General features: G+C 43.3%; 1 protein-coding gene across 1 annotated transcript; it reads right to left on the bottom strand.

Moving 5' to 3' along the window:
- Nucleotides 1–278: 278 nt before the first annotated feature.
- impact (impact RWD domain protein) lies at nucleotides 279–24,577 on the bottom strand. Its single transcript, XM_069680364.1, has 11 exons — nucleotides 24,451–24,577; nucleotides 21,625–21,753; nucleotides 21,474–21,526; nucleotides 21,268–21,330; nucleotides 21,048–21,133; nucleotides 14,157–14,276; nucleotides 13,984–14,078; nucleotides 11,733–11,806; nucleotides 11,179–11,269; nucleotides 3,635–3,769; nucleotides 279–623 (listed from the first exon to the last, which is right to left on the bottom strand). Exons 1-11 carry the CDS (start codon nucleotides 24,496–24,498, stop codon nucleotides 564–566), a joined length of 954 nt encoding a protein of 317 aa, XP_069536465.1. The 5' UTR covers nucleotides 24,499–24,577; the 3' UTR covers nucleotides 279–563.
- Between the last annotated feature and the right edge of the window lie 202 nt (nucleotides 24,578–24,779).

Below are 24,779 nucleotides of genomic sequence, written 5' to 3'. Positions count from 1 at the left end.
GCTGCGAGAGCACGTGCAACAGTGAAAAGTTGAATATTTAGCAGGCTTCGTGTGGATGTCAAACGCTCCGGGGTAAAACGGACATGTGAATCATGTGAGGGTGTCAGTGATGTCGGATCGTTCCTCCTGGAAACGCTGAATGAATTCTGTATGAATTTCATTTACTGGAAGCTGAATAACAAGGACGAGGATTCATGCATAACATCGAGACAGGAGAAGAGCGTTAATTTGAAATGGATGGGGACAAAAAAATCATTCATTCAAGTGTGTAATGATGATGTTTTTTAATAAAGTGTGTGCCTAATGGGTGCAAAGAAACAGCATGTTCTGCTCATGGCAGACACAATTTGATTATTTTAATAAGAACATATTGCACTGTAAACATTTTATTCAAGGCTTCTCGGTCTAAATGATGCAATATAATTTCCAGGATTAAAGCAATCAGCTTAATAATAATTTCAAAGCTGTAGTCTTTTTGAATAAATTATTTGTAATGACAGAAGAAGAAGAAATCCCCCGTGTGTCTCGGCTAAAAACCTTTTCAACAAAAGTCTTTTTGAAATTCATTTTGTCTTCTTGCTTTTTGTCTTTTTGCTCTTCGCTCCCGATTTGTTGGCCTCATCCTGTGAAACAAACACAAAAAGGATTAGAGGAGGAACAGACTAATCATTATCTTGCATTAGCACTCCACTTACTGGTGCCAAAGCTTTCCACATGTTTAATATGTGAGTGCTGTTTTTTAGAGGCACTTCTGCCTGAGCTCCTGCTGTGTTTCCAAGCTGTTCTGAAATGTGCAAATCACGACGCACTGATTGGCTCACATCATACTGTTTTAATGTATTCCTGTAATTGCATCAAACTAAACACTGCGTTCTTAAGTACTCTTATAAAACATCTTCCGCTAATTATTACTCTGACGATCCAGACTCTTTGACTTCTAGGTCTCCAAACATTTGAACAGCTTGGACAAAAAATGCTTTCTGCAGTTTCCTGCAGTTTTAGCAAACAGGAAGTCGATTTCTGACTGTTTTTAATAAGCAAATCAGGCTCTGCAAAATACCTGGCAGCAACCGTTCCTCTTGATGGGTCCTGAGGTGTCAAACTGATGATTCAGCTTTTGTTTTGTTTACTGACGTCTGTTTTCTCTCCTCGATCCAATTCAACTGTTGAGAGATTTTATCTCATCAAGCGTTTATTTCTGGCAAAATTGTTCTCACGCTCTAATCTCCAGAGTTATTGTCCTGTTTTCAATTTAAACTTTATCTCAGAAATACATGTGGCCTGACAGGATGAGGCTTTGGAGCAGGAGTATTCTGTTTATGTACCCGGACAATAGAAAATTCTGGGTTTTCATCAAAAATGGGTGTCCCGCAAGGCTGAAGTCTGGGTCCTAATTTGTTTTCTCTTTAATCGATGTCACCGTATCTCTTGTCATTTTATGAGCACCGTTAGCGGCCTTACCAAGGTTGTCAGGTTTGCTTATTATAAGCAACGTTGTGCTTGTTCTTCAGAAGAGTTTATACAGATATTGTTGGTCCTGGGTTACATTTTGTTTGGGCTTGTTTTTGAATAGCAGTTGATTATTTTTGCCTTGTTTTTTCTCTTGAAGGTTCCTGAGGTGTCAAACTGATGATTGAGCTTTTGTTTTCTTTACTGCAGTCTGTTTTCTCTCCTCGATCCAAGTGCTGAGAGATTTTATCTAATCGAGCGTTCAGTTAGGGTGAAATTGTTCTCACGCTCTCCTCTCCACAGTTATTGTCCTGTTTTCAATTTACACTGTATCTCAGAAATACACGAGGACTGACAGAATGAGGCACTGGAGCAGGAGTGTTTTATTTATTTACCTGGACGATAAGGATTCTGGGTTTTCATCGAAAATTGGTGTCCCACAAGGGTCTAATCTGGGTCCTCTTTTATTTAAACTTTTATAGATGTCACGGTATCTCTTGCCGTTTTATGAGCACTGTTAGCCGCCTTACCAAGGTTGATAAGTCTGCTTCTTATAAGTGACTTGGGCGGGGTGCTGGTTTAGCTCAGTTGGTAGAGCAGGCGCCCCATACAGAGACTACAGTCGACTCTCGGTCTGCTGATCATTTGGTGCATGTTATCCTCCTCCAACCTCCCCACGTTTCCTGTCTCTCTTCAGCTGTCCTAATAATAAAAGCAAAAAGCCCAAAAAATAAAAAAAAGACTTGGGCTTGTTTTTTAGCAGAGCTGATACAAGTTTGTCTTGAGTTGCGTTTTGTTTGGGCTTTGTTGGCTTCATTTTTAAAGTACAGTTGATTATTTTCGCCTGCTCCCTTCATGCCTCCTGTCTCTCTCCAGCACACCTGTTTAATAAAGCCAAAACTCCTTTTGAAATTGAATTGAAATATCAACTCGTCATAAAATACAATTTCAACTGTCTAAATGTGATTCACTGGTGAAAACTAAATCGTTACTCGTCAGCCCTGCTAATAAAATGTTAAAAGAGCTTGGCTTACAAAAAAGGTTCCTCAAATTGTTTCTAATATGACTATAATTTTCTCTTGGCTTGATGTCTGAAATTATATTCTTACCAGTTACAATTCCAGGCTTACAAATCAAAAATGTAATTTTCACGTGCCAGAATTTAATTTTAGACATCTTGTATTTGATTTATTTTATCTGTAATGAAAGAACAACTGAAGATATCTGCATGAACAACTGATCTGCCAAGAATTGAATCGTTGATAACAATATTTAACATTTTGACAAGTGAGAATTGAATGTAAATAACATTAAATTGCAGCTACTCAAAGTTAAATCATGAATATGTTGAGCTGGAATTTAAACCAGTCAGGAAGAAAGAGTTTATCTACTATTTCTATTTGTGCGACTGATTAAATTGACTGTTTTTTATCTGGCAGTCAAAAAGCTTTAGACTGGCTTCAACTGACACTAAGCTGCTTGTTTTGGGATCAATGTAAATTTGTTTTTGGTGTTTTGTAAAGCCCTTTATGAAGAGGAAACACACTAATACGTGGAGGTTTTTAGTCTCTTCATCCACAGGCAGTGGCCCTTTAATTAGACTGAACTTGTCAGAGTCCAGACTCCACATTCAGGGGAAGCTGAGGCTTTGCTGCCAGGATGAAATCAAGAGCAGCTTTCAGAGAGCTGATGGGGGTTTTGAAGTCGGATACTTTTAAGAGCAGGTTTGGACTACCTTTAATCTATCCGCGGTGGCAGCTCAAAGGTCAATCGTGTTATCAATGGAATAACTTTTCAGAAACACAAAGACGACTTCAAAGCAGACTGGACCTAACTTCAGGCTGCTGAGAGCGAGCACAGACTGTTTGATCTCCGAAAATGTGGCATCCAGACACTTCAAATGAACCAATATGCCTAATGTGACAGACACCGAGGAGTGACTGTGGAAACACAAAGCAAACCTGACAGACTCTCTATATCATGGTAATAGAGCTCTGTCTCACTGTAACCTGTGCCTGTGAGCTGTCTGAGAGTGTTGAAATCACTCGTCTATTCCTGTCTCTTGGTTTATTTGTTTTCAGAGAGTCGGAGGAACACGAGTTTAACACATGAAGGTTTCCCCGGCACAGGAAACCTGACAGCACAGTCACGATTGAATGATGACTGTACTGTGTGAGATTCTCACCGTGCAGGCGGTGAATCCCTCCTCCACCAGGATGTTTCTGGCACAGTTGTTGATGTGTTTGAAGCGGTCGGGCCCCAACAAAATGCCTCCGTACCAGCGAGACACGACCACCAAGACATTACGAACGTCCAGGATCTGTGGTAAGAGACAGACACGGGGTAAATGTGAAATGAGTGTGAATTTGTGATGAATACAATAAAATGTGACACGACACGTTTCCCTGCCGACAAACGCTTCACACCAGATGTGCTACGGCGGAGGAGTCTGCGTTATTTGTTTCTGGCTCAGCTGTCAGTCTCTGAATCACCAGAATTTGAGGATTTTTTCTTTTTGAGCTGTCATTGAATTTAAAAGGAAAATAAATTCAAATTCAGATCGTCGTGTGTCCGTATGGAGCTCCAGGACATGATAATCGGAGGTTATTACAATTTATTCATCCATAGAACCATCATTACCCACAAAATAAAACTCTGAATATAAACTCAAACTACATCAATATATAAACAACAAAGCAATAACAGAACTGCTAGAAGGGGAAGCAATAAAAATACAACACAGAACTACTGTTAAATCTGCTCGAATCAATGTTTGTAAAGCTAGAATGGACTCTGATATTTCTTACACTCACTCACACTTTACTGGAACGTTCTTACCCTTCTCTCTCTAATGTGGAATATTTTCACCTGTATGCTTTGACAAATTCTTCTCTACTCGACCCGCTATAATAGCGAGTTTCTCTCTGGCAGACTGGACACTAAAGTATTCATTTGATTTGCTTACATTTGGTCTTTTTAGCTTGTTTAACATAATTTTGTAACATTGATTTTCTCTTCTGTTGGTTTACCGATTATGATACATTGTGCTCCGTCTGTTGGCCTTTAGCCGTCCCTAACAATAAATCAAAGATAGAAGGTGTCTTTCACATCAGGTATTGTTTGCACGGTCTGCAAGTCTACAGTCTAGACTAAGTCTCCTTGCTCTAATCAATGGTTCCAGAGTGAGCAGGAATCTGTATTGAAGCTCAGACGGCTCACCACCAAACAGCATGCAAAGAAGTAGCATCCAACAAAGAGAAAGATTATTGGATTCTCCAGTGGCCTCCACATGACAAATTAAAGTAAATGTTGTAAATTTCTTTGCTATAAAACCTTGAAAAGATGATAATATGTTAAAGGGACTGAAGACGGAAAACTCTGTTGCACAGAGAGAATAATCCAGTTCCACGTTAGAGATATGCATACTTTTATTTAATTGTCCACAAAAAAACATGTCGAATTACACCTGGTACCAGCGACCAGCTCGTCAAAGCAGCGTTTGTGAGTGTGTGTGGTCAACAGGAAATATCTACTCCCAGGCTTACACCTTCACTCTCCATCAGCGTCAGAACCCAAAGTGAACAGGTGAGTACAATAATCAGTACCATCACCGCCCAGTTCCGGCAAACACGCCCACAACAAACAATAAAGGCACAGTAACAACAAACAAAACAGTTCAGTTAGTGTAGTGGATGCAAAGCTATTAGCTTACTCATCGAGTCCCGTGGTCTGATCGGTTCCGAACATAGAATATGTAGTTCCGACGAGATACCAGGGTCATGAAACCGAAAAGTTTTACTCTACAAAAACAACACGCAGGCGATGTGATCCATTTCAACACAAAATCATCGTCCTACGATTTCACATACTTTGCCTTTTTTTGGGCACTATTTTCTCTCTTAAAAAATCCAGTATCACTACGCCTGTGGCAGAACGGATTCTCAGGTGACGTGATCCATCAGCTGTTTCTGAGAGAACACGCTGGAATCGGTAACTTGTGAATACGACGTTTGTTGTTGAAATGGTGCCAATTTGTGATTTTCCTGGCTGCAGTGATAAAAATATTCCACCGCACGTATTTCAGCGTTTTCCTGACTCGGATCGTGCCCTTAGAGGTCCCGTTGGATCCGTTGTTAAAGGTAAATGTTCCTCATCACTTTCATAGTCCGCCATGTTTACTTCAACCATGATGCGAAGGTCGGCTTACCTGAGAAACCGGCCTGCCGCAGGCGTAGTGATACTGGATTTGTCGAGAGAAAATAGTGCCCAAAGAAAGGCACGGTATATATAATCGTAGGACGATGATTTTGTGTTGAAATGGATCACATCGCCTGCGTGTTGTTTTTGGTTTTCTGACCCTGGCGTCTCACCGGAACGACTTATTCTACGTTTGGAACCGGACAGAACTCGGACCACGGGACTCGGTGAGTAAGCTAATAGCTTTGCATCAACTACAATACTAGCAAGTATTTTATACAACTTAGTGTCCAAAAATCTGAACTATCCCTTTAAAGCTTGAAGCAGGGAACAGTTAGCCTCGTGCTGTCCAGAGTTCAGCGTAGCTCAGGCCTTAAAGAACTTTCACGACCAACAACCCAGAAGCCTCCCTGACTCTTGGATGTACTCTGAAACTAAACCTTGTAAAGAGTAAACCTTGTGTTTTCCTTTGCTTCGCCCGACTAAGCCTTTTAATATGTCCTGCATCCCTCCACTGCACACACAGACTAATTGACGTTAATCTTCTCATCAAACTCCTCGGAAATGGAAAATTGGCCCCGATGACAGACTGTCCGTTTAACAAAAAGAGAATTAGCCTCACACAAAAAATGCAATCTGTCATTCAAGGAGGCTCACACATCTGGCTGCCAACAGCGTTAATCAGATCAGATCAGCATTCATCACCTCACCCTCTGAACGTTCACTGGCAGAAAGAACCAAAATCTAAACGAGGAAACGGGAAGAAAGGCTTGTGGAGAGGAATGAGATTAGAGAAGAATAGATTAAGGAGAGAGCTCTTCATGTAAATGGCTCCGAACGCTGAGAGTGAGACAAGTAGAAGATTAATCAGCATGCTGCTCAGAACAATGAGCTGAAGGACAGCAGGCCTCGTGCTATCACTGCAGTTACAGTAGGTCAGTCAGCCGCAGGAAGTGACCTTTCCACAAGGTAAAAAAAAAGGAAGTTGCAGAGTTTACAGTTATTGTGTTTAACAAGTGTAGTAACCAGAGACCGTATACTATTGGACGCAGCCACTGTGACGTTTTTAAGCCTTGACTTTGGCATTGTGGCAGCACCATCTTGGTTTTTTGGAGCCGGCCGACTATTCGGTCAACAGAGTGGATTCCCACTGCTACACCTCAATCCTGACTGACAGGTTGTATTGGTTAGCAACAAGCATCCCCTGCTCTCTGGCCTATGAAAAAAACCTACTCCCTTCTTCCACCTCAGGCCAAAAGAGCGCAGCATCAGCATTTAGTCTTATATTACTCTCTTTTAGCTCTGTTTTGGTCTCCACCAGCTCCTGCGACAAACATCTGTCTCTTCAGCTGCTATAGTCTCCACTATGTTCACCAGGCGGTCTCTGACTGTGTCTGACTTACGTTAGGTGATGGGCAGAAAGAGTATGGGTGGATTTAGAGACTGCAAACTTAAACAACACTGATTAGAGCGATGGGACCAAAAGTGTAAAACAATGAGCTAAAAGAAGCTACAAAGATCCCATGAGCTTAAAGAGAGGTGATACTCTCTGTGGGTTCACTACTATAGGGGACACCTTTCATAGCATACATACGTCTCATCCATTGTTGGTGTATAAATAATCTTTAGAGCAGCTTTAATTTGAAGAGGTGTGCTGGAGCGGAGGTCTCATCAGGAGGTGTGAAAAATAGATGAAAAAGATGCTTAAAAACATCTTATATTATATATTTATTATATATACATATTAGAGACTTTCAATGTATGAATTTGTTTCCATCTGTTCTTTAAATTTATGCAAAAGTAAAAGTAGTTTAATCAAAGCAGGACCGTGTTTTTCTTTAAGCAGCTGGGAACAGTTTCAGTCAAAGACAGCTCGAGTCATCTGCATTCGGTGCAGCCGGTCACAGTCTCTGACATACATAGTTTGACACACAGATTTCTCTCTCTCTCAGAGTCACGCTGGCAAAGACGACTGCTGTCATCTTATGAATGAACTTTGACATGAGTCATGGATGTGATCCGGGGAAGCTCTGATTACATCTGCTGCTAACGAGTTCGACAGAAGTACAGAGGAAACTTTTTCTTTTCTTACAGAAATACAAAACGTGTGTGGACAATTGCCGGTCTGAGTGTGTGATGTGGGCGTGTGTGTGAATCATGAAGCCATCTGACGGCCAGGAACAAGTGCCTCTTTGATATGTGAGATGAAAGGATTAATGATTGTGTGAAATTACTACCATGAAGTATTCCTCTGGAGAGGAGCAGAGAGGACGTTTACTCATTATGTTAATACGAGTGGTGTGTGGGCTTCTCAAGTGATGTCGCTTCTCCTTTTTAACCTGTAAAGACTTATTCACTGGTTTAATGTTACTCTCAGGAAGTGCACTTAATATTTGGCTCGGCCTTAAGGTCACATCACGACTCTAAACTAACAGATCATGATGGAGAAGCACCAAAAATCCGAGAGCATAAAAGGGTCACGTAATTTTAACGTTAATATTTACACAATCCAATTGCACTTAATTTCAAGCAGAAGGATCATTAGTAAAACTTTCAGGTTGGACTAAAATCATCTAACAATTAGTTCATTAGAAAATTACCTGTGAATGAATAGGATTTGCTACAGACAGTTTCTCACATGTATTAAAATAATTTATTAAATTAAAGGACGTAGCAAAATGTTTTTCCAAAAATAACCCTGCTTATTGTTTTGTGACTCATCTTGTTCATTTTCCTTCCGGTTAATTACAAACCAAACACTCGAAATTAAACAAAAAGGTAATCGGCCTTTTAATCAATTAGAAAATAATTATTAGTCAGAGAGCTTAAATCAAATATCCTAACTGTCAATGACGACTGTGTAATTAAATATTGACTCAGAAGGTAATTATAAACATTTTGCCTGCGTTCAGCTTTAGTCATACTCATTATATTCTAAAGCGTTTGCGTTGCAGGAGTTTATCTCTTTCCACAGACGTCTGTATTTTCCTAAACTACTTCAGACGACTGTAAACATGTTTTTGTGATGATGACGTATGAAGTGCTTAACTCAAACAGAAAAGTTTAATTAAACTGTCATCGTCAGTGGAGAGCTCTTTACTCAGAACAGTCCGAGTTTAAAAGCCCCGGCCGATGATAAGTGATGCAGCGAGTGGAAAGAACAGGCTCTGAGCAGACAGCAGCTGAAGGCCTGTGTGAGTACACGGAGCAGCCAAAACAAAGTTGGATGCAGACAGAAAATGTAACAATGTAAAATCAGTTCAGCCGAAGCTGAACGAGAGCCGCTCTGACTCATTCATCACTTCTGTTGGAAGTTTTTCCTTTTCAGCCGAAAGTAAACTCTGAGAGATGTCTGTGAGTGTGTGATAAAGAACTTCACATTTACATCTATTATCATAAACTTTAGACATTTTACTCGATTTGTAAAGATCCAACAGCCGGTCGCACAGAACTAATAACAAAAAAAGGCCGTTCAGTCTGCATCTTTAGCACGCATGCCTGAACTGCTTTCTTACTGCTCAGTCACAGCACTGAAACGTCTGAATCGTGCTCATTTAAATGAAGGTCATCGTGGTCGTCGGAGGTCTGAGAGAAAAACCAGTGAGATAAAGTTAGCAGACGCTCAGCTCACAGCCCCTAAAGACCAGCCAGGAAAGCTTCCAAGGAACTGATTTTCAACATGAAGCTGTTTCCAGTAAAACACCTTGTGAACGATGAACCCTGAAGGAACCCTGAGCTAAAGACTGAGCTAACTTTGCTCGGGGCAGCTCAGCCTGCAGCCTGCTGAACGTCAGGGAGACACTGATTCTTAAAGACAAACTGCTTTATTTAGTGTTTTCAGTCCTGAGGTAACTGGCTCTGTTTGGTTTGGATGACCTCTTCGATGAAGTCGGCTCCCAGTAAAATCCTTGTGAATTAATCTTTTTGTACAAACTGAACTAACATCATTATTGGTAGCTCAGCTGGAGCAGTGAACAACGCTTCCATTACTTTAGAATCTTATGCGATGGTTATGATTGTTCCAGGTATCAGTCAGACCCTCAGGCCTCACCAGTGGGACGGAGTTACAGCTTGTTAAACTTTATATTTTGAGTGCAAAATGTACAAAACTCACACCGATCAGCCATAACATTATGACCACCTGCCTAATATTGTGTAGGTCTTCTTTGACACCAAACAGCCCTGACCCGTCGAGGCATGGACTCCACCAGACCTCTGAAGGTGTGCTGAGGTATCTGGCACCAAGACGTGAGCAGCAGATCCTTTAAGTCCTGTAAGCTGCGAGGTGGGGCCTCCATGGATCGGACTTGTTTGTCCAGCACATCCCACAGACGCTCGGCTGGATTGAGATCTGGGGAATCTGGAGGCCGAGTCAACACCTTGAACTCGTCGTGTTCCTCAAACCATTCCTGAACCATGTCTGCAGTGTGGCAGGGAACATTATCCTGCTGACAGAGGCCACTGCCATTAGGGAATACTGTCTCCATGAAGAGCTGTACTTGGTCTGCAGCAATGTTCAGGTAGTTGGTACGTGTCAAAGTAACATCCACATGAATCAGGACCCGAGGTTTCCCAGCAGAACATCGCCCAAAGCATCACGCTGCCTCCGCCGGCTCGCCTTCTTCCCAGAGTGCATCCTGGTGCCATGTCTTCCCCAGGTAAGAGACGCACACGCACCTGACCATCCACATGATGTGAAAGAAAACATGATTCATCAGACCAGGCCTCCTTCTGCCATCGCTCCGTGGTCCAGTTCTGATGCTCTCATGCCTGTTGTAGGAGCAGCCTCATACACAACAAACTGTGATGCTCTGTGTGTTCTGACACCTTTCTATCAGAACCAGCTTCAACTCTTTCAGCACTTCGAGCTTCAGTAGCTCTTCTGTTGGATCGGACCACAAGGGGCCAGCCTTCACTCACCACACACATCACTGAGCCCTGGCCGCCCATGACCCTGTCACTGGTTCACCTGTTTCCCTTCCTTGGAGCACTTCTGGTCGGTCCTGACCGCTGCAGACCGGGAACACCCCACAAGAGCTACAGGTTTTGGGATGATCTGACCCAGTCATCGAGCCATCTCTGTATGGCCCTTGTCAAAGTTGCTCACATCCTCACACTTGCCCTTTTTTCCTGCTTCCAACTTTGAGAACAAAAAGTTCAAATGCTGCCGAACATAACCCACCCACTGACGGGGGCCATTGTAACGAGTTAATCAATGTCTTTCACTTCACCTGTGGTCATAAAGTTATGGCTGATTGGTGTAAAGTTACTCTTATTTTTTCTTTCGTGTGTCATCATGTTACAGGCAGGATAATGTTCATTAGAAATCTATGAACTCCATGAAAGCAGACTTCCTGTAGTTTGCGTTGGACGGTTCTGGCCTCCACGTGGTCCAAGGATTCCTGACACTAGGTGCTTCACAGGGCTTTATCCCTTTAATATATATCCTAATAAATATTGACACTGTAGAAAAAAGATCATGACCATATGTTTTGCAGAGTTAGGTTCAAAAGGTCTGAATGAAATGTTGACCTGCAGTAAATGGAGCAGTCTCCCTCCTGCTGCTGTCTCTCCGTCGTCTTCGCAGTCCTGCAGGAAGCTGTTCTTGTCCTCGCAGTAAATCCTTAAACAGAGAGAATGATAACAGCGACAGCTCGGCATGAGGCGAGAGAGGATGAAGACATTTTGGTGAGAGAGCGACGCTGCAGCCTCTTCACAGACAAAGTTTTTTTAAGTGTTTTAAATGTCAGCAGTAATGACCACCCGGCAGCTCCACATCGACCTCATTAGACCACACGGCAAAAAACTAGACATACAGGCAGCCGTCAAAAACACAAACACACACACACACACACACACACACACACACACACACAGGTCTATACACAGCATCATGTGGACGTCTTCACTGTCTCTGGTGCTGTTTTTGACCTTTAATGCAGCAGTTTGCCCTTTACAGCCGACACACAGACCTCCAGTCTTCACTCCTCCTGCACTAATGAGACTCACTGTAACACTAACCTCAGGATTTGCATATTAATTTCTGACAGATGTTACATCATCAAGAGATATATGACATGACTGACCTGTATGCATGAATGTTATGAGTGGCACTGGCGATCTTCTTGTTTTCATGCAGCTTCTCCAGCACCATTTTAACCTGCAACACACGACAGGAGGAGCAGAGAATAAAGGAGCGTGGTGAAACATCCCTCTCTTCTCTCTGACATCTTTTTACATCTACTGTTGAATAAAACTGCTGACACAAGGACGTCCTCCTCCTCCTCCTCCTCCTCCTCCTCCTCCTCCTCCTCCTCCTCCTCCTGCTGCTGCTGCTGCTGCTGCACAGAGTCAAAGAGAAACTCTGAGAGCAGGAATGTTAAAGAAAATGAGTCAATTTAACAACTGAGTCTGCTGATGACAACATGCTGTCTTACTAATGCACATGAGTCACCTGTTAGCTGAGAAAAATCACATCTTCTTATGAAAAGGAGGTTTAAATGGATAAAAATATACTTCAGGATACTTTCATTGCTGAAGTTTCACAGTTATCATTTCTATGAGTTTGAAGGGAACCTCTGTCAGCGGATTTCAAGGAGGAATATCTGCATGATGAGCAGCTCATCCAGTTGTGGAATAATTGTGGAATTGGAAATCGTTAAGGAGCATTTCACTGAATAATAAAAGAAATCTATTTCCCGGCTTATCCGGGGTCAGGTCGCGGTGGCAGCAGGCTAAGCAAGTTATCAGACGTCCCTCCACCCAGCAATGTTTTCCAGTTCCTCCTGGAGGATCCTGAGGCGTTCCCAGGCCAGACGGGATATATAATCCCTTCAGCGAGCTATGGGTCTACCCCGGGGTCCCCTCCCAGTTAGACGTGCCTGGAAACCCCCCACAAGGAGGGCCCTGAAGGCATCCTAACAGGATGCCACCTCAACTGGCTCCTTTCTATGCGAAGGATAGCCGCTCTACTCCGAGCTCCGAGCTCCTTACCCTCTCTCTAAGAGCCTCGCCTTTAGCCTCAGTTCCCTCTTCACCATGACGGTCCGGTATAACACCCCCATTACTGTTGATGCTGCACCGATCCGTCCGTCCATCTCATGATCCATTTTACCCTCACTGTGAACAACAGCCTGAAATACTTGAACTCCTTCGCTTGGGGAAGTGACTCAGTTCCCACCCAGGGGAAACAATCCACGGTTTTCCGGCTTAGCCAGAAAAACAACGTGGAGCCTCTGCCTTTAGGCTCAGCACCCGCAGGGATAGACATGGGGGTCAGGTGGGACGCAAGCCGGGTGGCAGGCAAAGGCGGGAACCTCGGTGTGCTGATCCCCGACAGAGCAGACTATTTGTACTGTACAAAAAGCCTGCAGGAGCCCCATTTGTCCACAGAGCTGTCAATCATGAGGCCACACCCCCTTTTTACAGCATCAAATAACTAATTAAAAGTAAATATAAATCAGCATGATAAGAACTAACTATAATGACAGAAACCATGTTGGAGAAAAATGTATTTGACGTGTGTTTAGATTTTACAGTTTGACTCATGTCCCATCTGTTAACATGGAGGAGGCGGGCTTTATGACCTATACTGCAGCCAGTCAGCAGGGGGCGACAGAGAGGGTTTGGCTTCACTTTGAGGGAGCTGTCATGTCGGCCATCTTTTTATGCAGTCTGTGGGTGTGATCAGCTGCAGGCAGGGTTTTGATTTTAAACTTTTTTTGTTTGTCATTCTCAGCAACATAGCTTGCTAGCTAACCAGCTGTTAGCGGCTGAAGCTGGCGTGTGATTGGTTGAACTTTCCTCCCTTCTCACTTTTACAGTTTTTCCATGTTTATATTTAATTTGTCTTCTTTAATCACTCCATATTTAACAGTGTGGCTCCATACAGTTTCTGTTTTATGAACTAAACAATAAGAAGGTTTTAAACTGGCGGCGTCTCTCAGTGAAGAGGACCTCTCTGTGCTGGAGCTGAACACTTACAGATTATTACAGGAGTTTATGTAAATGCTGCTCAGGTCTCAGTCTCTCTCTGAGGACAGCTGTGAGTGTAAATATTTGGGTGTACACAGCTCCTCGCAGCAGGTGGAAGCTTTTAAGAAGCGTCAGTATGTTACCTGAGAGTCACAGAGGGAGATCACCTGCAGGAAGCAGCCGGATGGTGTTTCAGTTTATGAAACTGCTGCGAACATTTGCATATTTATATTCTCTACCAGCTCCTCGTGGGCTGATTTCTGCTGAAACTTTTATGAGCTGTCGTTTGCTGTTAGTGTTCGCGGCTCAGGAAAGAAAAAGCAGCGTATATTTTTTAATTGAAACTTCATATTAGATTTGTACCTGTCGGGGGGTCACCACAGGTGCTAAGTGAGGCTGGAAGGTGCTGCGTCGGTCTGTGATGGTGTTTCCATGTTTGATCGGAGGCAGCTCTTCGTCTGCAGGAGGAAATGTTCAGTTATTCATAATCTGGGTGACTTAAACACATAAATATCAGAGATCATAAAGAGAGGTACCGTCTGCATGCTGCATGAAGAGGTGAGCGTTTTCTGTGTTCAGTTTGAGCATCCTGAAGTCTGGTACGTCTTCATCATCATCCTCCTCGGCCGTCATGTTCACCTTCTCTGGCTCAGACACTGAAACAGGAAGTGTCAGAAACATTGACGTCTTCTTACAGAAAATAATGCTTTTTAATCCCACACCTGCTGCCTGCGCAGGTCCTCACCGAGCCGAGCAGCTCGTCATTAAAACCACACACTGAGCACCTTATTACCAAATTAGCATTACGTGACCTTAACACAGACTCTAACGGCGTTTCATAGCCTGTTACACCGACACACGCGATTCATAATGGATGACAGTGATTACCACAGCCTGTCTGATGCTGCATGTTGGGACCGCTGAAGCTGCTGACATTATTTTAGTTCCATCAATAACACAGAAAAGGTCAAAGCCAAAGGTGTGGCATGTTTTGTAAGTGCAGACACTGTTTGTGTTAATGAGTGTTAAAGTCCGTATCACTGTCACACGATGCACCGGGTCCAGATACAAAAGAGCAGCAGGTGAGCTCAAATTAGTGCTCTGTTGTCATGGAAACAAAAGGTGCTGTATGTGTGAGCGTGGCCTTAAATCAGATGATACTCTGTGTGCGTGTGTGTACTGTAAATATTGTAAATAAAAAGGCGCTTAGACTTGAATGTTTCCAAATATTGAGTGAAACGTGCGATGAAGGTCAGATGTGTGAGAAAGTGTTGTATGACGACGTTGTGCAGCGCAGCAGAGACTCTGACCTTCACATCTGTTTCTCCAGGTGTAAGAAAACATCTTTGTTTGCACAGAAACATTTTCAGGATTTAAAAAACTGTTTTTCGGTGAAAATAAAAACTGAGATGCAAAAAGAATTTCTCCCACTGACCGTGAATCATATCACACATTTCATGATCTGTCCACCAGATGATTTTTGTGCGTGCAGCCTGTGATGAAACTTAACTGCACACTTAAACATGTTTTTTGAGCTGTAATCTAAATGATTTTGCTGTACTGTGATGAACCGCATCAATGCTGGTGTTAACATCTCATGGGTTGGAAATGGCTCAAACACGCCATCTACTGTTTTAAATCAGCCCTGAACGCTGCCAGCCGATGGTGACGTAGAGGCGACCATTTGGGACGAAACTACGTCATGAAAGTTATCGCAATGAGAACTGCAATTACTCTGCGCAGCATGCACGGGAATGAAATACAATATTACATTTCACTGGTCTGATAAAGTCACAAAATTTGACGCTAGTCGCTTTTTGGAAATGAAGTCGCCAAGAGGGTCTGAAAAGTCGCTAAATCTTGCGACAAAGTCACTAAGTTGGCAACACTGGGGGAGGGGACGTCACTGAGCCGCCGGACACACCCACCCCCCTCTCAGCCCCTTGTGCAGTGGCTGGAGTTATGGTCAGACCTGTTACTCTTTTAGTAACTATCTCTTTGTACTCTTTGGCGCCACCTGTGGTGATAAGCAGTAACGACGTGGAAACCCGCAAAACTAAATTGGAACAAGTCTGGGACCGTTACGTCCGTGCACAGAGAAACATGTTGGAGAGACGGAGCGGGGACGGAGCAGACGGTGCGTTCTGACCATGATCTCAGAACGAACATCACAGTAACCTCCTCGAGTGTCGCCATGTCTGTTGTTTACATCACGCACGTACAGTAGCTGCATACGGCCTGAGCTCTCTGGTGCGCCCTCTAGAGGTATCCTCCAGTAACACGCGTAGTGCAGAGACAAGTATGTGAACAATTACATGAACTCAAGGTCAAAAGGCAAGTACTGTTCATCTCCAGCCTACTGGAGATCTAACTAGTGTCCTCACTGACGGTTTATCTTCATGTCAAATTTGTTCCTTTTTCTTTGGATTTTAATTTGTTTTTGAAGTTTCATCATCTGTAGCCAGAACTCTCCCTCTCTGTCTTTGTTCCCATAATAACCACTGACTCACAACTCAGCAGAGAGCGGACAAATCAGCCCATCATGTCCACCTCCTCTCACTGGCAGACCAGCCACTGCTGGGCTATGAAACAATGTCGACTCAACATCCAGTTTATAACACCAAAGTTAACTGTCATCATTCTGTTGACTCATTCCACAAAATATAGAAACCTAATAGACTAACTGATTTATTGATCATCAATTGTTCTTTCTTTAATTCTATTTTCTGTTCTTTTGAGTTTCCATCATTTCCTCTCGAACACGTCCACATCTTGTGGGCTGGTTTTCTACACTAAATGTAAGAGGATACATTTCTCTTTTTCTATTGTGCCACCAACTGATCTGGAGTGGAGAGTAAGAGAGAAAAATGTGAGCACAAAAGATAAAAAGAAAGAACCACTCAGTTCACTTTGTCTGCACCAGCGAGGCTTTCAACAGAACGGGACTTTTCACAAACATGACGTCCATTATGGACATAGTCCGTAATAATGAAAAAAGTACAGTATGTAGTGTATCAGAGTTCAGAGCATGGACTGTATAAAAAGATGGCCGACATGACAGCTCCCTCAAAGTGAAGCCAAACCCTCTCTGTCGCCCCCTGCTGACTGGCTGCAGTATAGCTCATAAAGCCCGCCTCCTCCATGTTAACAGATGGGACATGAGTCAAACTATAAAATCAAAATACACGTCAAATACATTTTTCTCCAACATGGTTTCTGTCATTATAGTTAGTTCTTATCATGCTGATTTATGTCCAAGTGTTCATTTTTCTGTTAACTTTTAATTAGTTATGTGATGCTATAAAAAGGGGGCGTGGCCTCATGATTGACAGCTCTGTGGACAAATGGGGCTCCTGCAGCGTTCTGTTCCCGAGTAGCAGAGTAGAGGAGGAACGGCGAGAGGAGACGTAACTAACACTAACACTACAGTCATTGAACTTTCCATCAGCGTGAATATCTGCTTCAGACCGACACAAGAAGCTGTTCTGCTGCAGACTGAGCCCACCTGAGGGCTCCAACACGCCAAGGACACCTGAGGGCTCCAACACGCCAAGGACACCTGAGGGCTCCAACACGCCAAGGACACCTGAGGGCTCCAACAAGGCAAGGACACAACGTAAAGGTGTGTGTCGGGGAGAGGAAGGGGCCAAAAATTCTATGCTTAGAAATGTAATAATATGTAAGTCATAATACCAGCGTTTTGTACAGTACAAATAGTCTGCTCTGTCGGGGATCAGCCCATCGGACCCCCATGTCTGTCCCTGCCGGTGCTGATACAGGCAATCGCTGCTAAATTCATTGTTGGTGTCGTTTTTTATGATTTAATCATAATAATAATTATAGATATAAAATATAAAAACATCAACAGACTTTTCTGTTCATGTTCTGTAAAGGAGGAAGGTTTATTTTTAAAGATACAAACAAACTGCCAAAACAAACCAGTGATCAAGGTCGAGATGGTTTCTATCTGAGCAGGCTTTTTGTGACAAAGTAAAGCTCAAAGACACACACGCACACACACACACACACACACACACACACACACACACACACACACACACACACACAAGCTGCCAAAACTCATTAAAAGTAAGAGGGACCTGAGATTCAGGTGAACAAACATCTGTTCTCTCTTTTTTCATCCTTCCATCCATCTGCTCTCATTCATCATCCCTCCATTATTCCTCTTTTCTTTTCACATCATGTTTACTCTTCTTTCATTTCCTCTCTGTGAAATGTGCGTCTTCCCCCTCTCTCCCCCGTGTCCCTGTCATCTGAATGGGAAGAAGCCGTCAATCCTCCTCTGAGCTTAAGCACTGTGAACCAGTTTCACTTATTACCACATGAATCACACAGAGAGGATGATTTCAGCGGCACAACAAAGACGAGGACGTTCATATTTCTCAGGGTTGTTACCTGAAAGCATCCGTCTGACTCGATAACAGACACCGAGAGAAGCCCTGCTGCAGGGCGGCACCTGTAGAAAATCTTTAATTTGAGTTTCCTTTATTCTTTTAACACTTGAAAAGATCCTGCCGGTAACAGAAGGCATTACTTAGATATCGATCTTAATTCAATGCAGTCACTCAAAGTCAGTCGGGTGGATTTTTTAATGCCCCTGCAGGCCTTTGTGCTCCTCTTATCACCGTGTCCGAGCACATCAGATCCTGGTTCTACTCACAGAGGAGCATCTCAGCAGAACTCGCACACAGAGGATTCATCTGAGCCTTCAGTTAGATTATGTGTTGATTAAAAATGATCTAATGACCGACCTGCTGATGAACAGAGGATTTATCAGGGTGTGAATGTTATCTTGAGCTCGAGCCGGAGTCGGAAAGCGTTGTTGAAGCGATAAGCGTGGCGTTCTATTAAGAGACACTTCCTATTTACAGGAGTGATAACTGATTTAAGTGTTTAATAAAGTCAAATTTACATAATTTATCCGCTCCAGATGTTAGCATGCCCGGCCTACTAGCTAACCGCAGCCGTAACCCAGCTTTAACTCATTAACTGGAAGTATTTTAAATGAGACAGACGACTGTACGTTGCAATTTACAGCCATCAGTGATTCCCACAGAAAGAAGGTGTGACTGTGACTGGACAGGGGATATAAACATCGATAAGGACACATTACCCTGAAACCTAAACAGCAGAACAAACAGGTCAGTGGTTAAGCGAGGGGAGATCGTCCACTAATCGTGTGGCGTCCTTCTCCCTGACGTCCTCCAGGAGCGACAGACAAACACTTCCGGTGTAGCCAGTTGAGAGACGACGTCTAAGAGCAGCTTGTTAGCATCACTTGTATGCAGATGTCTGTTTACAGAGAGTAAAAAAAAGATAATCGTTTATGGCTTTAATTACTGCCACTGTGTTCTGATTCTTTGCTCTCTGTTCTTCCTGCATACAACCAAAGCCTGCAGAAACGCTCAGGGACAATTTAGCTTGGACTTGGACAGAAACCAGAATGCGTCTGATATCCAAAAACGCTCCACACGCCTGCAGATTCTAAAACGTAATCCCAACAAACAGATACCTGCACGTGAAAGCAGAATCTGTAAGGTCAGGAACCATCATGAAGAAAGTGTTCTGGTCTCTGTTTTCTCATTAGTAACGTCCGATCACGTTTCTGCTGGCTTTGATTGATGCAGGAAAACTGTCCGAGTGGAGAGAAACACAGTGGCAGTGATGCAATCCAGGAATTTATCTGCTTGTAGTGGACAATGTGGGAATTTTCCAGGGATCATCGAGGGGGTAACTCGTCTAAACTTACACTTATATGGGGGGGTAATTTATTTTATGACGTTTACTTGGTGAACCCCGGCTTCCCCCCCGGAGAGCAAAGAAGGATCATCTTACTTGCTTACGAAGGCCAGGTGGAGGATTGAAGAACCATGTGGGGATGGGGTAGTGGTTTGTTGATGTTGTATATAAGCTTGAACACTTTAACTGCAAGGGAGAGAACTGCTGTACTTCTCTCCATGCTGCATGTGAATGTGACTAAAGAGACGTGATTCACAACATTGAGTTTGCTTGTTCTTCACAAATTATCTTCAGGGGGGGAATTTCCCTCACAGACAACATCTCAGCTCACAGACACAGACACATCTTTATCAGGGCTGCACCGATTGAGAAAATCCGGGCCGATAACGATGTTTAAAATGCTGCAGATAACTTTGTTTTTTTCAATAACTTATTTTTGAAGTTATCAATGCCCTCGTCTGGGTAAGAAACCAAAATGAACTTTTATTATACAACAATCCATTTATTCTGTCCTTCATCACGCTCTTTGCGAAAGCATGAATTCAGTCTTTCAAATTCTCAAAACATCTTTTTATTAAACTTCTTTAAAAACCTTTTTTCAATAAACAACTGCCTGAAAGCCTCTCCAGCCTGTTTAACGACCACGAGGTCACAGAACAGACACGTCTCACAGCTCACAAAGCCCAACAAAAAACAAACACTTTAATGTTACAATTTAATTTACTGCACAATGAAAGCAGTTCATCAATAAAAACATCGGCACATGCCACTTTATTTGCCGACGCGGCCGACACCGATGTTCAGCCGGTGCATCGGTGCATCCCTACTGTTTAATCTCTATAGAGAGAAATCTGTGTGTAAGCACAGCTAACACTCTCCAACTCCACTCTTACGTCTCAAGTTGCAGCCAGACTGCTGCACAGACTCTCCTGTCGCCCCCACAGTGGGTCACAACAGTGACCAAACACTAGATGATGAATAGTCTTTTCTAGTCTTCAGGTTAATATGCCACATTTTCACACACATTCATACTACACATGTAACTCATTACACTGACGCACATTCACACACACACCTTTGCCTTTGGGAGCAATTCTAGTGTCTTGTCCAGTGACACTTTGTCATGTAGACTGCAGGAGCTGGGGATCGAACCACCAACCTTCGGATTGAGAGAGGACCCACTCTACCATTGAGCCACAGCCGCCCTTTAACTACTCAAATCATCCTTAAAGCCAAGTTGACGTTTGAGCCACATTTGAAGGAAGTCCCTGCACGTGTTCCTGAGATATCACGTTCAGAGCAGTGAAAGAGACGAGCAGAAAACAGAACACCTCCAGCCGTGGCTGTCCCAACAAACACATACAGTATATCTAACAGGGCAAACACTGCAAGAAACATATAGAGATGGAAACAGTCGAGGACAACACAAATATGTTAAAGGAAAATTAAGAGAACAAATATATACTGAACATTGGAAACACAAACAGAGAGAGTTCTTGTTTCAGCTGATAAACTGAGTCTGGTGTGGTCCACTTCTGTAGAACATTTAAAAACCAGTTTTTAAAACCTCCTTCCCCTCTCCTGTAATCTGCACATGTGCAGAGTGAACTGATTACAAATTGCTCAGAGAGTGTCTCCAAGCATGAATTTCATTTTTCACACCTCACCTGCTTCCGAGCTCTGGGACTTCTCCACCAGGAACTCTCTGATTCTTTCCACCCACAGGTAGAGGATGCTCTCCCCGGCATGCTCCCTGAAATTAAATATCTCAGAGTGAGGGGGGATTCACGGGCGGCAGAGTGGAAACGATCATTCAAAGCTTTTGTTGTGGAGAATCTCCCCGTACACTTCCTCCTGGTGAGGTCAGAGAGGAGGAGAAGCACTCACACGTAGAGGTCTTCCAGGCTGTTTGCCAGCTCCGTCCTCTCCGGGCCTCGCAGCCACGCAGCACTACAGAGCCGAGGACAAACAGGGTCATTGAGTGGGCGAGAAGTGGACGAGGAGAGGGACGAGGAGAGGGACGAGGAGAGGGATGTTGTTTTAACAATTCAGCGGACACATCAGGATTACATTTGAAAGGCAAATAGACTCACTTGATCTGGTAGATGGGCGGGGCGGCGCTCGGGTAATCAGCTGGGAGGATTATCTGATCAATAAGAACAAAAAAACACGATGAACTGGATTTAAAGTGAAACTACAATAACACAAACTTGTGATTAATATGCAGGAGTTGTTTTTCTCCACCTGTAAACATGCCGTCAGTTTTGTCTCGTCCAAGGCGTTTGATATTTTGATGCAAAATATTCGGGATGCTTCGTCTATAACGCACCATTCATCTCCATAGATGGAGGACAGAGCCTCCACCTCCTCGATCTACAGAGAGAAACAATAACAGAGAAAACATCAATAAAAGATTAACATTATGCATGAACCAAACCTTTATTTAAATGTACAATAATACATTTATCTTTGAAGTCCAGCTGCAGACACATCAGAGGCAAACTATTCAAAACGCAAACTAGCCTCAGCTTTAATTTGTTTTTATATTAGAAAAAATCTGGGTTGATTTTTTAAAATATATAATTATGTATACACACCGATCAGCCATAACATTATGACCACCTGCTTAATATTGTGTAGGTTCTCTTTTGAAACCTTAACAGCCCTGACCCATCGAGGCATGGACTCCACCAGACCTCTGAAGGTGTGCTGAGGTATCTGGCACCAAGACGTGAGCAGCAGATCCTCTAAGTCCTGTAAGCTGCGAGGTGGAGCCTCCATGGATCGGACTTGTTTGTCCAGCACATCCCACAGACGCTCGGCTGGATTGAGATCTGGGGAATCTGGAGGCCGAGTCAACACCTTGAACTCGTCATTCCTCAAACCATTCCTGAACCATGTCTGCAGTGTGGCAGGGAACATTATCCTGCTGACAGAGGCCACTGCCATTAGGGAATACTGTCTCCATGAAGGGGTGTACTTGGTCTGCAGCAATGTTCAGGTAGGTGGTACGTGTCAAAGTAACATCCACATGAACGGCAGGACCCGAGGTTTCCCAGCAGGACATCGCCCAAAGCATCACACTGCCTCCGCCGACTCGCCTTCTTCCCATAGTGCATCCTGGTGCCATGTCTTCCCCAGGTAAGAGACGCACACGCACCTGACCATCCACATGATGTGAAAGAAAACGTGATTCATCAGACCAGGCCGCCTTCTGCCATCGCTCCGTGGTCCAGTTCTGATGCTCACGTGCCCGTTGGTCAGCATGGGCACCCTGACCGGTCTGCAGCTACACAGCCTCACACACTGTGATGCTCTGTGTGTTCTGACACCTTTCTATCAGAACCAGCATTAACTCTTTCAGCAGTTTGAGCTTCAGTAGCTCTTTTGTGGGATCGGACCACACGGGCCAGCCTTCACTCACCACACACATCACTGAGCCTTGGCCGCCCATGACCCTGTCACTGGTTCACCTGTTTTCCTTCCTTGGAGCACTTTTGGTCGGTCCTGACCGCTGCAGACCGGGAACACCCCACAACAGCTGCAGGTTTTGGGATGCTCTGACCCAGTCATCGAGCCATCTCTATATGGCCTTGTCAAAGTTGCTCACATTCCTACACTTGCCCATTTTTCCTGCTTCCAACACGTCAACTTCGATGACAAAATCTTCCCTCACTGCCTAACATATCCCACCCACTGACAGCAGCCATTGTAACCAGATAAGCAATGTTATTTACTTCCCCTCAGTGGTCATAAAGTTATGGCTGATCGGTGTATGTGCTCATACAATGTTTTTGCTGAGAGTAAGATAAGAAGCTCGATATCACTCTCTTGTCTGTTTAGTAAAAATGTAGCTACAGCCAGCAGCAGGTCAAGGTACCAGACACACGCGGGGTCCTATATTCCAAGTCCAGTGACGCAGACTACTGACTGTGCAATTGTTCAGGGTAGAGAAAGACATATTCAAAACATATTTAATTAACCCAATAACCTTTGTATTTAAATCTCAATACATTATTTAAGAAGTTATAACTTATTAAGGACAGTACTTAATTTTCTGTTCGTAGAATTAGCTTCTTTGTCATGTGTTAAGCAGCACTACTTTTATGCCCAGCACAAAACTGTATAAAGATTACAGCCCGGGACATATGTAAGCTTTTTAGTGAGGCCCAGTGTCAGCTGTGATGCTCTGCTACATGTGCTGCAGACAGTGCTGAGAGGATTGTGGACTATGGAGCGCAGAAAACCCCAAGAATCCTTTTGAATTATATGTAATATAAAAAAAGTTTTGATATTGTTGCATATCAGAGAAAAAAAACACATTTTAATACAGATATATCTTTGGTAGACTTATGCAGACAGATATATCTGTTGCTGTACTGTTTCAACACTAACACATCACTGCTTTGCACTCTTTATCTGTGCTTCTTCTTATTATATATTATTAACAATAGTAAAAAAAAAGAAGAACAACACTTTTTTAGACTTTCTTTTAGCACTTTTAATACAACAAATGCAGCTAATAAATAAATAAATAAACGCTTCACCTGAAAACAGACAGCATGAACAGGGAACAACCTGCAGGCATGATACACACACCAATGCAGGTTTCATGTTTTTCGCTTATGATGGTGATAATTTGTGCCATCTTTAGTCTTGTTTCAGGCTGGTTTGGCTGCACAGTGTTAATGTGGAGAGCCTGCTGAACTTCAGACATCACATGCACACGTGTTAATGAGTCCACACACTGTGGGAGCAACCTGCAGTGTGTGTGTGTGTGTGTGTGTGTGTGTGTGTATGTTTTTTTATATCCTGCGCACATATGCATGCGCAATTTCAAATCCCCATTGTGTCTTTCAGATACATGTAGATAAAGGCTAGTTTGAGGAACAGTCAGAGGTATTTTAAACTTATTTCAAACTGGACCCACCAGCAGTCTCCGCTTGTCATCTACGCTCTCTGCAGGCCACGTTTAAACACTACAACACAGCAGACAGGCAATAAACCAAACTCCTCTGTTTTTTCTAAACTTTTTTAGAGAGATAGTTTATCACAGGAGAAAACACCGACCTGAGCCTGCAGATCTCCTTCATTCCCCGAAAGTATGACGTCGGCCATGTCCTCATGTCTTCAGCAATAGTTAAACGTATGAAAAAGATCACATAAAACTTATAGCACATGCATTACATGTTGGTATTCGGCCTGGACTGTGGTATATGTGGACGTATGAACTGCTTCCAGGGAAAAGCTGATTGGCTGCTTTTGACTTCCGGGTTCTGGCGTGTACGTTAAAACGAAAAAGACGGCGCAAAATATAACACAATATGAACAAAATAAGTGTAATTTTAATGATTTGTTTGCTGATAGAACTCAAAAGAGAGTGCGTTAGTATTTTACAT

Source organism: Semicossyphus pulcher, unplaced genomic scaffold (genome assembly GCF_022749685.1).
Source record: "Semicossyphus pulcher isolate SPU_LCO1_2020_fin unplaced genomic scaffold, fSemPul1.0.p SCAF_4, whole genome shotgun sequence".
NCBI lineage: Eukaryota > Metazoa > Chordata > Actinopteri > Labriformes > Labridae > Semicossyphus > Semicossyphus pulcher.
The sequence above is the reverse complement of the archived record's forward strand: the minus strand, read 5'-3'. Positions and strand labels throughout refer to the sequence as shown.